At 40.7% G+C, this 16,874-nt stretch overlaps 1 protein-coding gene and 1 pseudogene across 2 annotated transcripts; one reads left to right on the top strand and one right to left on the bottom strand.

Annotated features, from left to right (window-relative positions):
* Positions 1-665: 665 nt before the first annotated feature.
* LOC147871453 (translocon-associated protein subunit beta-like) lies at positions 666-5,470 on the top strand. Its single transcript, XM_087361175.1, has 2 exons — positions 666-3,961; positions 4,496-5,470. The coding sequence occupies exons 1-2, from the start codon at positions 3,389-3,391 to the stop codon at positions 4,580-4,582; spliced, it is 660 nt and encodes a 219-aa protein (XP_087217301.1). The 5' UTR covers positions 666-3,388; the 3' UTR covers positions 4,583-5,470.
* LOC147871454 (peroxisomal multifunctional enzyme type 2-like) lies at positions 3,646-14,911 on the bottom strand (annotated as a pseudogene). Its single transcript, XR_015538763.1, has 16 exons — positions 14,761-14,911; positions 14,499-14,582; positions 13,839-13,976; positions 13,459-13,611; positions 12,841-12,985; positions 12,262-12,389; positions 11,904-12,020; positions 11,310-11,509; positions 10,818-10,878; positions 10,581-10,744; positions 9,459-9,582; positions 9,108-9,280; positions 8,536-8,712; positions 7,627-7,788; positions 4,728-4,869; positions 3,646-3,851 (listed from the first exon to the last, which is right to left on the bottom strand). The product of XR_015538763.1 is annotated as a peroxisomal multifunctional enzyme type 2-like (transcript).
* Positions 14,912-16,874: the final 1,963 nt, after the last annotated feature.

Genomic DNA, 16,874 nt, shown 5'->3' on the forward strand with positions numbered 1-16,874 from the left:
AACATGATTTTGTGATTGTAAATAAAATTTTCATGAAGCAGAGTCCTTGAGAAGCTAATAGTAGATCATACAGTAAAGACTGCACCAAACCCTTAATTTAGTATGACTCCTTCTTGTTCCTGTACGAACAAATATCTTTGAACAGAATGAGCAGTTGATTGATCCACTGGTTGCTTAGCCGCCTGACTGTGATTAAGAGATCAAGTGGCTAAAAGGGTGAATGAACTGACTAATTGATTCGTAGGCTATTTAATAATTATATTTCAACCGTACAAATTACTTAATACTAAATGGGATTAGGATTATTGTGAATGGAGGATCCAAGACATGAAATTGTAATCTGAACAAAATTAAACAAACAGCGATGCAAATACATAGTAATTAAATGGCTAATTTGAAGGAAAAAAAACATGCACAAACAATATTGATTATATAACTATCCACTGCTAATACTAAAGTGCCACTACATTCCTTGGGCAACACCAACCACCCACTGGTTTCTTGATTTGAACACTTTCCCAAAAAAACAGCACAATTCATGAAGCTCCTCATTATGTAATTTTCTCTCGCTGCCTGTATGTTTCTCTTAGTTACATGTATTCTGCTCATCACAGACATCAGTGCAAGACACCAAGTTTAACACCCACACAAAACAGCAGGTGAAATAAGTAGCCATTATTATCTGTAATTAAGAACTTTTCCAAAAGCAGGAACTTTGAACAATGAAGCATGAACTGGCCTTCAACCTAATAGAGGAAATAAATGTCTTAAATATACTGTCTCTTAGTATAACGATATTGCACAGTTCAGTATCACCTCACAATTGAATAAATATAGTCATTTCTTTCACTCTGATGTTGGAAACATACATGGCACCTATCACACCGTGCAAAGACGTCCATTCGACACAGCCCACACTGACAGGTTAATATTTCCCACTTATAGGACCACAGTTCCCTTGTTCTGTAGTGTCCTCTGTATCAATGAAACATTATGTCCATGTGACCATGCACTCTTTCTCCTACACAGTAACAATTCTAAGGCCATGTGATATCCCCAATTTCATCATGATCATGTAGTGACTGCTTACCATAATATACTACCAACATAATAAACAGCAGGAAGCAGCAATTACCTGGCATCTCACAGAATTAGTGGGGGAGCCTACACAGACAAGACATGCAACATAAATCACATGCGTTGCGCATATGCGCATGCCAATCCAAATGTTCTTGGATCAGCACACAAGAACAAAACACAATTCTAACACACATGAAGAATCACAGCAAGGTGAAAAATCACTAACACACTGTCTGACCGGTATTCTACACTACTGTGAATGAAACAGTGATCCACAGAGCAATAAAATTAATTTAGTGTCCTACAAAACAACTCATTACAAAGATGGTTGCCTGCGACGTTGCACAAACTGATTTTTACATTAAATGGTGCAACAACCTGCAAGACAGCCACCTCCATATTCACTATCATAAGAACCTCAAAACTCAATTCAGTAATGGCAGATGACAAAGTTAAAATGAACAGAAGATCAAGAGAACTGAAATGGTAGATATTCACACCAAATTTCACAAAAACCAGTCAACTGCTGTGTAACTGAATCAGGCTAGATGGACATACACATGCAGCGTACTTAATTAATAAGACTGCTTTATAAGTCATTCAAAAACCACTGGATCAACTGGCATATTCTGATACACTATGATCAGATTCAACTGGAAGATCTGAGGAAACTGACAAAAAAAAACCTCTTCAGTCAGGACAGCAAATCCCCTGCTGAGACTTGTGCATAGGACGTAATTCATTTGAGAAACAGGAGTGCTAACACCACACTGCTATAATTTACTGGTAGAATCACTCCTTCCCAAACGAGGATTTGCACAGAATAGTTTTGTCCATGTACTACACAACAATTCAGATCATTTCTTCCTTACGCATAGGATATATTTATTTATGGGGGATTTACACTAGTGACAGACTTCCTTCCTGTTGCTATAAAACAAGTTTGTGTCCCAAATTCCCCAAACCCTATTTCCTTCATGTATTCTAAAACACAGGTAACCCACAAATTTAGCATTCTGTACTTGCTATAGTACATTCTTTTCCAACTGAAACACATTTGCTCATCTTACATTCAGTTCACATATGAATAAAATGGGAAGAACCCTGAGAGAAGGCACAGACAGACCACAGAAATCACGTCCACAACATTCACAATAACACTCACCTGCGAGCTTCTTCGTACTTAATCTGCTGTCGCAAGAACACCGCATTCTTCAGCAGTTCCCGTATGTTACCAAGGTTATCCTCTGCCCCCTCCATAGACTTCACTGCCCTGGAGAACAATACAACTGCTGAAAAAACTACACAAAGTTCTGGGAAGGTCTTGTGATTCTCACTTTTCTTCCAAATCATATATATATAGATAGATAGACACACGCACACACACCATATTTGGCGACTTTGTGTCAGGACTCAGGATCTTATTCCTTTGCCAGGCAGAAATGTCAAATGAATGAAGGTCTAAAATCACTAAGTTAATTGATTAAATAATAAGCTTTCCTTGTAACATAAAGAAATTACACTTCACATAATTCAAAATGTCAACTAGAAATGAGCAAGATGCTGCTACAAGCCTGTGGAAAAGTATTCACTTGGGAACAAGGTTCCTCTTGAATACTAGTGAACGAACAGAATTTCCTTTAAACCTTACCCAATGGCATACTCCACATCGTAGCAACGTCCCTGCAACTCATGATGCAGTCTGGTAACTTCTACCCTCTTCTCCACCATCGGGGGCAGTGCTTTGCAATGTTACGTATATAAGTTCAACATAAACAACTCAATCCATGTTTGACACGTTTTCAAACCTTTTTTAACTTTCATTTCCAATTCCGGGTCTGATGACAGAGACATCGACACGATTCTCAACACAGTTACGTTATATTACCGATAACAAAGCACATCCATATGTGCCTAATAATTATTCCAAATAATCGCATACGAAGTACAGCCGATTAACAAACTACAGTTCTGAGTTACAAAGCATGTTACAAACTATGGAACTTCTAAACTTCCGTGTTTAACAGTGAAGCCAAAACAGTTTCATTTTAACATTGGCAACGGCTGGAACGGTATATTTTATCGTCATTAACTTTTAAATTGGTGACAATGAAGGGAACCGGAACTAATTTTTAAGTGCGGTCATTGCCAGTAGGAGTCGAATTACATGCTTTGTTGCTTGTGAGTTGGCAACGAGTTGGAAGTTTTGATAAAGAAGTGCCATTCCGTTGGGAAAGATTCGAAGTACTCCTGCGTACAACACGTTGGGGAGTGTATAAATTAATATTTCGTTAAAAATCTTGAAAGAATGAAATTTCCAAGTATTTTTGTTCTCGCAGCCCTAGCTGCTTATGTAGATGGTAATGAGGAAGAAGAAACGGGTGCCAGATTGCTAATTTCGAAACAGATACTGAATAGATATCTGGTTGAAGACATGGACATAGTAGCTGGGATATTTAGATGTCATATTGTTTCAGAAAAGTTATCGTCCGGTTGTTTTTGCAGAATAGAAATTTTTACATATCATAGGCCGTTTATGTTACAAGCCAAAGAATATGGAGCATCTCATGATAATATTGTATTTAGTACCCATATAATACCAACATACCTCATAAACTTGTTTGATTATAACACACAACATTCTTTGCAGTACACACTATATAATGTTGGCACAAGTACTGCTCTTGGTGTTAAGCTGAGTGACAGTAGCTTTCACAAAGAGGCCTTCACTTTGGTGGGTGGTCAGCTCAACATCAAGATTGACAGGATCCCTGCAGGGACAAATGTATCTCATGTAGTAGTTGTCAGACCAAGGAAATATGGATACTTCAACTTCACAGCTGCAGAAGTCAACTACAGACCAACAGAGGATGCCTCTGAAGTGAGTTATCACTTGCATGGACCGTGGTCAAAATTTATAGAAATGTTTGTAATTTCCATTGTGCTGGTCCTAAATTATATATTTAGAATGTACAGGAAGCCATTGTAAAATAATGAGCATAAAACACAAATTCTTCAGATTAATAAAATGATTTTCATTTTGAAACATTTAAATATTACTTGGAAAATCCATCTATGGACACCATACTTGTTTCTGTCTGCTTCTCTGATATTCAAAGCTCATAATTAAAATGAACTGAGGACTGAATATAGCTAACATCAAAGCTAAAATTGAATATTAATCTCCAAACTTCTTACAAGTCTTCCAAGTGGTGTTCCTCAGGTTTCACCATCAAATTTCTGCATACATTTCATTTTTCCAGAACTTCTTGACAAATACATATGCCACAAAGCCTGTAATCATGTAAAATTCCTAAGTTTATCTCTTGTTTTGTTTTTTGGGTTTCTGTTAACATCGTCACACACTGCTCCTGTAGGACGCAACAGAAATGCATAACAAGTCTTTCTGTTTCAGCTGCAAGTGGCCGTGACAAGCGAACCCGGCGAGGGTCTCATCATTGCCTTCCGTGACTATGATAAGAAAACCCTGTCTCTCAAATGAGATACAAACCCAAGATCTGCCAGATATGAAGTAGGAGAGTTAACCGCACAGACAAAACATTTAACAGATGAAAGTTTTAAGTTAGTCTGTATAAAATTTACTCTCTAACAGTGCTGTAAATCCATGACAACTGTGTGATACATACTCCAGGTGGCAACAGTATTGCCATCTTTGGTGATGTTGTACTGGAACACACCACCGATCTTCTTGGCACGCTCTGGGTTTGCCGCAACCCGCTTTTTCAGCAAGTCAAACACACCATCCGAATCCAGCGCTGATGTGGATGCCTGCACCAACAATGCAACCTCACATTACAGTTTACAAAGCCACCAACATCATACACCATTTCTGCATGTCTCTAGGAACCTGTTAACTCTCTGGTGATAGAAAACGAAGGTCGAACATTGCCAATACCAAACAGTATCACTAGCTGCAGGACCAAGCCACTTTGGCACAGTTCAAACACATCTGTATTTGTCTAAGATCCAGCTTAATATTATCCTCCCCTTAAATTCTCAGTCTTACTTATGTCCAATTTTTTTAACAGGATTCCCACCAAACTATGCATACATTATGTGTTTTCATCTTATGAACAACACATTTAGTCCTTTAGTTCACTATCCTAAGAATCCACTTATTTGATCCTTCAAGATCCCAAATAATATTTGGTTGTTTTCAAACACAATTTAGGTTCTTCACACAAAGAAAGAAACCATATTTTACAACCATACAAAAGTGGAAAAATATGGATATGATGTAATTTGATCTTTAGCATTACTGAGAGTAGTTTCGATGGTTACACACTCTGTAATCAATAATGAGTACTTCCTGAACGTGTTAAATATTTATGAATACTATATTTTTAGCTTAAAAACAAATGCAAAACAATGTTCATATTTTCATTCTATGTTAGGACATGAGATGTGCCTCTGAACTACAAATTCCAGTTTTCACTTCCCTCACCTTGGTGGACCTCATCACAGCAGGCATAGTGACTGACTGATGCAACCAGCATACATCAGAGCTACTCACTTGTGTTTCTTCCATGACCTTGAACACAGCTACTGTACTGTACTGTACTGTACATGTTATCAAGACAACCTTACATGTAGGCTAAAGTGCAAAGTCTTTCCTGCCTCCTTGACAGTGACTCAGCTAGTCAAAAAACTTACTGCTTTTACAAAACAAAGGTTCATTATTCTGTTAGACAAAACACACACAAATGGCCATATCATGACTCGGCTCCACCCCCAGCTTCATGCCAAAATTTTTTTCCAAGTCTAAGCCAATTTCTGACCTAATGACATTTTACATAAACAAGTGTAGTGAAACAATGTATTCATGTGACAACTTCTCTTTGTCTCCCACAGTTCACTATTCACAAAGCACTAAGTGAACTGTACAAATCGTGAAGTTTGTTCCTCACTTTGCCCACTGAAGATGCAAATATCCTGAGAAATTGATTTGCAGATATTTACCATAAGTAAAGTAAAGTTTGTCCCACTATACGCCATGTAGGCGTTTGGGGTGAGTGGAGGTATAGCTCCTCTCTTTCTTGACCTCGGCACTAGATGGGGGTGAGTGGTCAGCATCACGCCCCGGCCGGCTTTACCCCCGGGAAAGGACCCCGGTACCCATTGTAGAGGAGGCTGGGTGGGCCCCAGAGCCGGTCTGGACGCAGAGGCTAGAGGAAAAATCCTGCCCCCATCGGGGATCGAACCCCGGTCGTCCAGCCCGTAGCTAGTCACTATACTGACTGAGCTATCCCGGCTCATGCAGATATTTACCATAAGCTGGAAATGTAACTAGGAAAGAGAAAACAAAGAAATTCCATAGAGCTTTTGAGTAACCTCTGAAGACCAACTAGATAATTAAAGAAAATAATTAACCCCTTCAGCCACAGTGAAGGTGCATAATATTCTATCAATCCATTGTTACCTCAAAGAAAACACAACACGTCTCCACGACAACACTAAACTAGTTAATGCTGCTTAGAGAAATAAATTACTGTTTATTCTGAGATCAATATAAAACCCACATTATATATTCTGTGGGCAAAATGCAGAGATAATGACTGTTACAGCAGGTGGTACATACAGTTACAACTCAGCTTTAAAGGGTTAAAATGGATCTTACTGAAGATGTGATACTAGCAATGCTGTAATGTTTGGGATCTTAACAAAAAGGAAACATAACCTTGTCACTGAGAGTAAGAAATTGCTAGGCTGAACAATGCAGGTTATCACAAGATAACAGAATATCAGTTACACTTTATATCGATTATAAACACAACTTGCAATCTGTAGGAACAAACACCACACAGCTCAGGCCTGCCTCATGGACTTATCTTGAACCACTTGAACACAATCCACAACCTAACACCCAGTATTTTAAAGATCCATTTTAATATTACACTCCCATCTATGAGTTGGTCTCTGAAGCCATCTCTTCCCTCAGGTTTTCCACACAAAATTCTGTACTCATTTCATGTCTTGCTCATGCATGCTGTATGCCCTGCCCATCAGAGCTTTCTTATCATTTTACTAAAAATCCAGAATTAAATCTTATATTTGGCTCATTAAACCCACACTAAATTAAACATTCTCCAACACACAAATACAGAATTTACATCAAAATGTACATTTATATTAAGTAAGCTTTACATGCAAACAACACAGCTCAAATGCTTCGTCTTGTTTAGTAGCAGTGTACTGCATAATCAAATTGCATTTTTCTGTGAGGAACCTGCAATATGTGTGACTTTTTATTTCCACTGCGTAGACATGAAATTTAACACAAAAATTTCATTGGAAAAGCTGAAAGGAAAACAGTACTTCGGAGATCTACACACACACAGACATTACTAAAATGCACCTTAGAGAAATATGATGTGAAGAAATAGATAGACTCAACCAGCTCATGACAGAGCATAAGGGCAGAATTATGTGAACGTGGTGAAAGGCCAGCAGCAACGAAATTTCTCACCAGCAGAACAACCATCATCAAAGATGATCTTGGCCCATCAGTCAGCCACAAAAACGTACCTTGTGCTGCGGGACGGATGCCTCGGTGAGATCGACATATGCGCCAGATATCACCACGCTCCCCGTCTCTTTCACCTTGGTCTGAAAGTGGATACGGTTCCCCTGTTGCCACATGTCAGTCTGTAGTGTCTGCCCAGGGATAACCGGCTTGCTGAACCGAGCCTGTAAACCAGTGACAGTCATCATTTTCTTCATACCCTCACACTCTGATGGCCTGTGTAGTGCAACGATCTAAACCATATTAATGGGGATATCAGGTTGCATCTCAGTCCAGTTTCTGACTATCCTTCTCAGGCTAATCAGAGTTCTCCTCAGTCCCTCCAAAGAACTTCCAGCATAGTAACATGAAAATTAATATTACTGCCCCTTTCCAAATTCATACCCATTCATTATCCTCTCATTCTATCTGATGCTATATAACCTCTGAAAATGAAACACATTCATGAAATAACATCATATTTAACAATCTCTCTGATGGAAAAAAAGTACAAAGAACTTACAAAGCAACAAGATGATAAAATTAAAAAAAAGAGACTGAAATGGTAAAATGTTATGAACAGTCCTCCGGAATTACAACTTAGAAATCTACTATCAAGCCACACCATTGCACCATGCTTCACATGAATATTTTTTTACTTACCATAGGCCTCCCTTAACGTATCCACTGTGAATGGGAGTCACGGTTATGAAGTATTCCAACAGGGATGCGAGAAAATAGGAAAGCATGTGGAAAGAATAAGAAAGTACAATGACTGACATCAACTGAACTGTACATCAGACACGGAAGAGGCAAGTGAAAAATGCTGTGAACACAAACAATCCATAGAACAACAGAAAGAGGGTGCTGGAATGTTATCATGAGAATGTGAAAATAGGAAAGCCCCAAAAATAGATGTTTCTATTACACACCTTTATGGCTTTGAATTTGGTTGGATCATTATCCACATACTGCTGTAGGACATGGCGGGCTGAGAAGCCCAGCGAACACAGACCGTGCAGGATGGGCCGATCAAATCCACCAAATGCAGCCACATTCGGGTCAATGTGAAGTGGGTTGCGGTCTCCAGACAGTCGGTAGAGTGCAGCCTGCAGGAAATAATGTTGAAGTGAAGAAACATTGACAATTAATTTGTAGGTGTGTTTATGATCTCTCTGCATACTAAATTCTACAGACTTAGCTGCAGTGTTTCATTAGTCATAATTTTCACACACAGCAATAAGTGCAGATTCAAAGCAGTCAGCATTTTCAGTCTACATCAAATAATCTTAAGGATGCACATTTTACAAAGCTCTATCACCACAAATATGTCAAGATCTTAATTAGATTGTGCTTCTTCTCCATATTTCACACGTTAGTACTACTGACAGAAGAAACTAAAAATACATACACAGAATAAGAAAAGTTACATTCACTCCCCCCCCCCTCAAAGAAAAATAACCAAAGAGCCTCACACGTAACACATGCTTCCCTCTATTCTGACCTGATCAAGAGACGTGTGTTGCTCAACAGACAAATCAGGAATCCGCTTTGGTGGTTCTGCTGTTGGCACATCATAGGGTGAAGTACGCTTGTCTGTAACACCCTTCATTCCAACAGCAAATGTTGTCAGCAGGGACTGTGCCACCTTCTCACCACTTTCATCAAATGTCTCCACTGCAATAATGACAACAGACAGCAACTGAATTTGTATCACCTTGAAGACTAGACTTTTAAACCACTTATATTCCCCCTAGCCTAGACAGATCAAAGAAAAAGAGACACGTTACAACTGCACGAACCAAGTTGACAGAAGTTACAAATGGAATGATCATACTGCACAATTTTATCTCACCTTCCACCAGCACAACAGTCCCGGATCCCTTGTCCAACACATCCACCACCTTGCAGTGCACCTCAAGAGTCCCTTCACTGTTGATGGGACGCAGAACCTCCAAGTACTGCTCACCATGCAACATCTGGCAACATAGCAGCAACACGATCCTCCTCAGTCAACTCCAATTATGTACTCAATCGTTTCTCATTCCTTTGTGCCTCATCAGCAACCCTAAGGTTCATAATCCAATCAGTCTCTACGTCGAAACCACTGAACTATCTTTAAGTTAGCAGAACTTCTCGAATCCATTTAGTGGAAAGAAAGAAAGAAATACTTTATGATATATCTGCAAAAACAACTGAATACTGTCATTTGTTTACATGACCGAGTGGCATGCCAGTGGGAAGCATCTACACTCTGTGCAGCTCACTGAATCAGTGTGAATTCTATCCTCACTCTCTCTATGGTGCAGGATATTCTTTGAAAAACTGACTGTATACTTGGCTTCTCAAAAAATAGAACACTTTCTTTATAGAAGCCAAAGGTTCATCACTGAGTTCACAAAAGCCTGCCATAAGACTAACCTGAGCCAGCTGCATCCAGTTTGCTCCATAGATTCCTATCTCCCAAAGGTCCATCTTAACGCCATCCCACCTACGCCAATGTCTCACCCACAATCTCCTCCCTTCAGGCCTTCTAACCAATATCTTGTAAACACCCCACAACAACTTCACTAGCATAGAATACGACCTGAATGATCCTCCGTTGCACTGAACAGAAAAACAACCCACAGCAGTATTATTTTTGCAGAAGCTGGATCTGCTTTCATTCCATGAGGACCAGCAGACTTTTAATTTCTTCCTCACTGCATGTACAGTGAACTAAACAAGTCAAGTGCGATGGAGACTGGCTATTATATTCGTAATAGACAAAGCACAGGCAGTAAAATGTGCCTTGCGTTAAGATATATGGACATGTTCAGCTGCGAAGGCAAGAAATGCACATACAGAGATGAAAACACAGCAAGAAGATTGTGAGGTGGCTCAGGGTTGCATCCGAAGGCAGGCTTCGAAATGACCGATGCTGAACCTTGCGGTTATCCTCAAAAGAGTCTGCTTATCAAGACATAACCTCACTTACCCTGGCAGGATTGAAATCCCTGCCACTGAACACCTCAGCAGTAACACTAGACTCCATCACGGCAGACACGCCTTGCAACACGAGGAACGTCGGCAACGCAGAGAAGTCTGCGTGGCCTTCATACAGGAATCTCAGGTCACTTGGGTTGGTCACAGTGCTACCAACTGCAATAAAACAAACACATTACTTGTCTGTCACACTGTCACAAACACACGCACATAAGGGCACATTACTCACCTCCCAGTGCATACAGGATCAGGTCACGAGGAGTGTATTGGAACTTTGTCACAACACTCTTCTGGAAAGGAAATCAGGACCTTAAACCATGTTCACAGAATAAGTGTCATCAAAAAGACAAAAGAAGTTCAAGTCTGCACAAAGATTAGCCACCATCAATACTTGGATGGCAGCACCAGCCATTGCCAAAACTAATGTACACCTCATTTAACAAAATACTGGACCTCCAGTGGCGTAAGCCACAATGAAGCAGTCAGCTTCTTCCAACACCATACGCAAGAAACACACAACTGAAGTAACGTAAACCACGTACTACAATTATGGCGACGGGCTAAAATCCTGTACACAATAAACAAAATTAATTCTGCTCATTCATACGTCTTATACTACACTCCCTCTATACACCTCCACTGGATGGTGCTGAGACACAGGGGTAACGAATAATTACTATCTGAAAGCATATGCAAAAAACTACATCGAGTCATAACTCACGCCATCAGAAGAAAGCCCAGAGTTCGACTTCATCTGCTCCAGAACGGTCATCAGGGTACCAGATGCCTCCTGGATGGACTCCAATTTAACGGCAGCAGACATATCTGTCACCTTGCCCCAGTTCTCACGTACAGCCTCTGGCGTCACCAGCTCATTCATCTGTGCACGCAGCAGGCCACCCGGTGAACGCACCAGATAACCTGAAGGTTGTCAGACAAGAACGCATCCTGATGGAAAGTTCTGCCGACACTCAGCACGGGAGGTAAACGGTTCTCTGCTTGTCTATCATTACTGCGCTTCATGGCTATTCCAAGCTGTCTCACTGAAATCAGGACCCTTGCAACATGAATCCGGTCATTCTACCGCTGTTGACACATCTACGGAAGTCCACATGCAGATTCTGCGACTTATCTACGATTGTGATTTGCAGTGAAAAAATCATTTCTGCATTTCACTGAAAGAGCAACAACAGACCCAACCTTCATGACCCTAATGAAATGCAGTCCTGTTTTGGACGGCATCACATGACTCAGAACCAGTGGTGTCGTTACAGGCATCGAGCATATTCCGAACAGGGGTGCCACTGACACTTACATTTTCCTGCCCAGCCAGCAGCAGACTCGATGATGGAGCCAGTCTCCTCACAGGATTCGTGACACAGCCACGCTACGACTGGCGCAATCAGCTCTGGGCGCAGCTGCGCAAAGAAATCTGTGCAACAAACAAGTGACTTATCAGTATCACATTAGTGTTTATAATCATGAGACAATATTAAAAACTGCTGATAACAGATCTCCAAAACATGAACTATTTATTACAACTGATAATATGACAAAAGGGTGAATATACTTCCAAAATGCACTGTTTGCATCATTTTGATGTTCATTTATTGTAAACAGAAGTGACACACTGTCAGGCTTTAGTATCAGCAGCATTAAAAGTTCAGACCCACCAGGTGGCAGGATGTCTTCAGTAAGCCGGGATGCCGCAGTTGGCACAATCACATTGCAGTGGATGTTGTCCTTCCTGCCCTCTATCGCTAACGTATTGTTCAGACCAACCAGCCCCATCTTGGCAGCACTGCAACCATAAAAAAAACATACATGGACTCCTCCCAAGAAATGCATAAAGCGGCCATCGCTCACACCAACTTTCTTATTTGAGAACAACTTTTCAGCCGCACGAATTACACAGTCCTGAAAGGAAGAGCGATGGTGAATGACGAACTGGAGAGGATGTAGAAGTGACCCTCGGTTATATAACACACTAACCCAGCATCTGTCTTGAGGAACTGTGGGGGAAAACAGTTTCTACCATTTCTGGCAACCAAAGACAAACTTTTATTTTTATAAATAACCAGAATGTTAAATCAATATTTCATAGGCGGGGGGAGGGGTGTATTGTAATTAATACTTTTAAATCCCAAAGATATTCAAAGCAGAACAGATTAATGTCCAAGATATCACGCACACATTATACAAATGATCAATCCTATGAAAGATAAATATACTGAAGTGTCACTAACACCGACCTGTAGTTTGCCTGCCCAAAGTTCCCATATAGACCAGAATTGGAGGATGTCACAATGACACGTCCATACTTTTATTTACGGAAGTGAGGCCACGCGGCTCGAGTTGCCTTGAAAGCACCTGTTAGGTGTACGTCCTGAATTAAGCCTGCAACAGTAACAAATGATCATTAAACCTCAACAGCACTAGTAACTAGACAAAAAAGCATGCAAAACCATCCCTGAACTCAAGAAATCTACCATAGTCCCTTTTCTTTTGGCCTCCTATACAAAATCAACAACAGACAAAACAGCTCGGCATAGCAGACAGTATTTGTCAAGGTTTTCCTCAGCCTCTCTAGGCAAATGCCATGGACAGTCTCTTGAAACTGGTCAGAACCACAATGAGAATAGACGCTTGTGAATTTTAACTCTTTCAGAATTAGTCTCTGCAGAAAAATGATATTCCAATTTCACTGAACTATCAGACTTTAAGGTAAAATGGCCCCTGGGACAGCTACATAATATCCAGTCACTGGCGCTCTTAGTTTTCTGCCTGACTGACTGTAGCAGTCCAAATACACTGAAAGTACCCCACAATCTGATATTATGGCCAAGAATAAGATTTAATCTCAAACATACTCCAGTCTGCGTCACTAATCCTGGAGAATGACTTGTCCCCCAGGATGCCAGCATTGTTCACTACCACATCTACTCGTCCAAACTCTTCCAGAGCCGTCTATATAATCTTCTCTCCATTCACCACAGAATCATAGTTGGCTACAGCCTTGCCACCTACCAGAAACAAAACAATCTACGATACAAATGCAATCCCGCGGTGCTGCGACTTCACCGTAAAACAGAAGTTGGAAAGGAAAGGGAATCAGACGGAGGTGGTAGAGGGGGACACAAGGAAGCAGTTTGTAAGAAGGAAGGAGAAAGAGAAGAGGTGAGAGGACAAACAAGAAACTTACATGCAAATGCAGTAGCAGCCAACAAGCATCATAATGCACTAAACCCACCTTTGTGCCGGATCTCTTCTACAACACTGTCTGCTGCACTGCTACTCTTCCCATCGCCATGGCGACCACCACCAAGGTCATTCACCACAACTGATGCTCCACGCTCCGCAAACAGCAGGGCATATGCTTTACCCAGGCCTGAAACATAAAGTCATGGCTGGTCAGAATTATGAGGAACTGGCACACAAGAAATGATAAGTGGGTGAAACGACACACAGAACTGTTCATTACAAGAAGTTGTAAGCAAATGCCATGATTAATACGATTATGAGACAATGGAAACAGACAAATGATAAAAGAGAAGGGTATTAACTCACCTCTGCAGTGCACACATCACATGGCATGTGGAGTCTCATCATACTTTAATATTATCATGACAACTTTTATCCATGGAAATGGACACACACAAACTGGTACAATTAAAACTGGAAACATACTGTTGTAGCAGCCCACACCCTTCAATTTCATATTTTTGTCTTAACAAATGAGGGAAAGAACTATATTTTTTTTGTACAATATAGTCATTAATGAAGCTGAAACCGCGAAGACAAGAACGATAACCTAAAATAATTTCGACAAGAATTAAATATTTCCGAAAGAAAGTCTTGCATACTAGAAAAGCGATCAGGCACAAACATTATTTTCGTGTACGATAATCACCTGCACCAGCTCCTGTAACTACAACCACTCGGCCATCGAATCGCAGATCTGTCATGCTTAATAGGGCCCTACAGAAGTCCGAACCTGAAACAAGACGAAGTTACGTGACCAAACACACGGATAAGGTAGTACAAGTGCAAGATTAACCAGTACTTCGTACCTTGTTTACTTTCGTGTGTATAACTGCGAAGTCATCGTCAAGAAATAATGTAACCGTTAAAATTATAATACAACGCACAAATTGCTAAATCTTACTACGTACGATAAATCCGCCGCTGTCTAGTCGTAGACTCCAAGACACAATCCACTACCACGAGATCATCACAGTTTGTGTGCTTGTGTTTTCAGACCTTCGCATCACATACGGCCAGTCTGCTGTCTGACATAACTGCAAAACCTCTGTACAAGAAATATGTACTGTACTTCAAAACAGGTTACGAAAGTGATCGACGCAATTTCGCTAGTCATTCTTTCCCATATCGATATATTTAGATTAATGCAGTGCTACCAATAGTATCAGTAGATCTAGCGAAAATGTTCGAAAGCAACAAATGGCATTTTACCTGTCTGAATGTAGAGTTCCCAAATTGAGATATTTCCTTGCCCTACTTTCACATTTTATACATTGTATCATAATATCCCATAGAAACTGTACTTACTGCTTTTATTTTTCTTAACTCATGTCACAGTTTTCCTGCCTATGTTATTAATACAGAAAAGAAACATGACTAACTTAAAAGCATGAAGTAACAAGGGGAATATGCTTACTGCCTTCATCACCAGAGAGATCGCCTAATAATGGTGTCAATTTATATTACACTACACTGCGCAATATCCCACAACGCTGTCATCTTCACACTCTTTTCCCATGAGCATCTGCTCTACACAAGGAAGTTAAATCAGCAACTAGGATGTGTCTTACTGAAGAACATTAGGAAAGAACATGCAAATTGCAACAATGAAAATTAAATGTGATACTGAAAGCTGAATAAAGCTAAAGCAGTGTTAAATGTATTTTTTATAAATTACTATGATATTTTAATGTCCCCAGTCCAAGACTGTGGGATTTCATGTCAGTGACAACTTCAGATCAATTTATAAGATGTCACTAGTAAGATGGGATGTCTTAAAATTCAAGGTCGTGCAGACACATGTTCATGAATTTCTTATCTCATACCATCACACTGACAGTCCCGAGTTTCAGGCACACAAAGTTACAGCATAACAAAAGCATGCGAGTCACAGTAAGAATTGAGGTTCTCACAGTGGCGAGTACGAATATGACTCGTTTTCTGTGTTGTAATGCTACAACCCAGAAGGCAGCCATCTTCATGTGACTCACAATTTATTTATACTTTATTTAACGATGCTGTCACTAGCTGAGACTTTATAATGTCGAGTGAGAGGATGATAGTAAACAGAGAATTGGAAAACATGTGGACAGAAGTGATCATGGCCTAATTTAAGGAACTATCCAAGCATTTTCTGGAGGGACTGAGGAAAACCACAACAAGCCTTCGTCACGATAGCCAGTCTGCAGGCCAAGATCTGAACCCAGGACCTGCCAAACATGTAGCAGGAGTACTAACCATTCAACTATGATGTTTTGTGTGATTCACAAGATACAAACAATTTTATTACACATAATCAACTGGTTACCGTAGTAAACCGACGTTTCGGGAACAAACTCTGTCCCCATCTTCAGGGTTTGTTCCCGAAACGTCGGTTTTACGTGGGCAAGGAACTGAGACAATTGTCTGTATGTCGGATCTCGCGTGGTGGCAGATTTTGAGCAACTTCAATTCTATCTCCGATAATGACAATGACTTCGTGGATTCAAACTTGTTACCCTAAAATATGAAGCCAGCGAATGTGAACATTTGCCAAGTGAACTCTGAAAACCAGAGATGAGCTAAATGTGGAGCGGAGAATTTCCCGAAGCGATGCCTACCGACGCCAGTTCGCGTTCAGTTTCATCAAAATCCGTTCAGCGCTGTTGAGGGCAGCAACCCGAAAGTTCGCTACGCGGGGCATTCTCCTCCTGAGCCAGCTTTATCCACACAACCTACTTCCCTCGCCGGCCCGCGGTAAATTCGAGTAAAGATTCCTGTTAGTCCCCGGGTCTGGATTAATCGAGCAGGGCGAGTTATTAAGCGAACGACCAACATTCCGTAATTCTTTGGCAGGCCCAGCCCTCGCACAACGCCGAAGGCCAGATCACAAATAGCGGTCAAGGTCAGGGAACCGTCTCCATGGAAACAACCGACAGTCGGAGAGACCCAGAAAACGACTGGCGGCATTTCTCAGGAGCTACAAGAAAGGAATTAGCACGTCTCTCGAGCAACTGACAGTTGCCTACACTTCCGCGAAGGATCA

Source organism: Zootermopsis nevadensis, unplaced genomic scaffold (assembly GCF_977971745.1).
Source record: "Zootermopsis nevadensis isolate Lab colony 2312 unplaced genomic scaffold, Znev_1.0 Znev_ptg000053l, whole genome shotgun sequence".
In the NCBI taxonomy this organism is placed as follows: Eukaryota; Metazoa; Arthropoda; class Insecta; order Blattodea; family Termopsidae; genus Zootermopsis; species Zootermopsis nevadensis.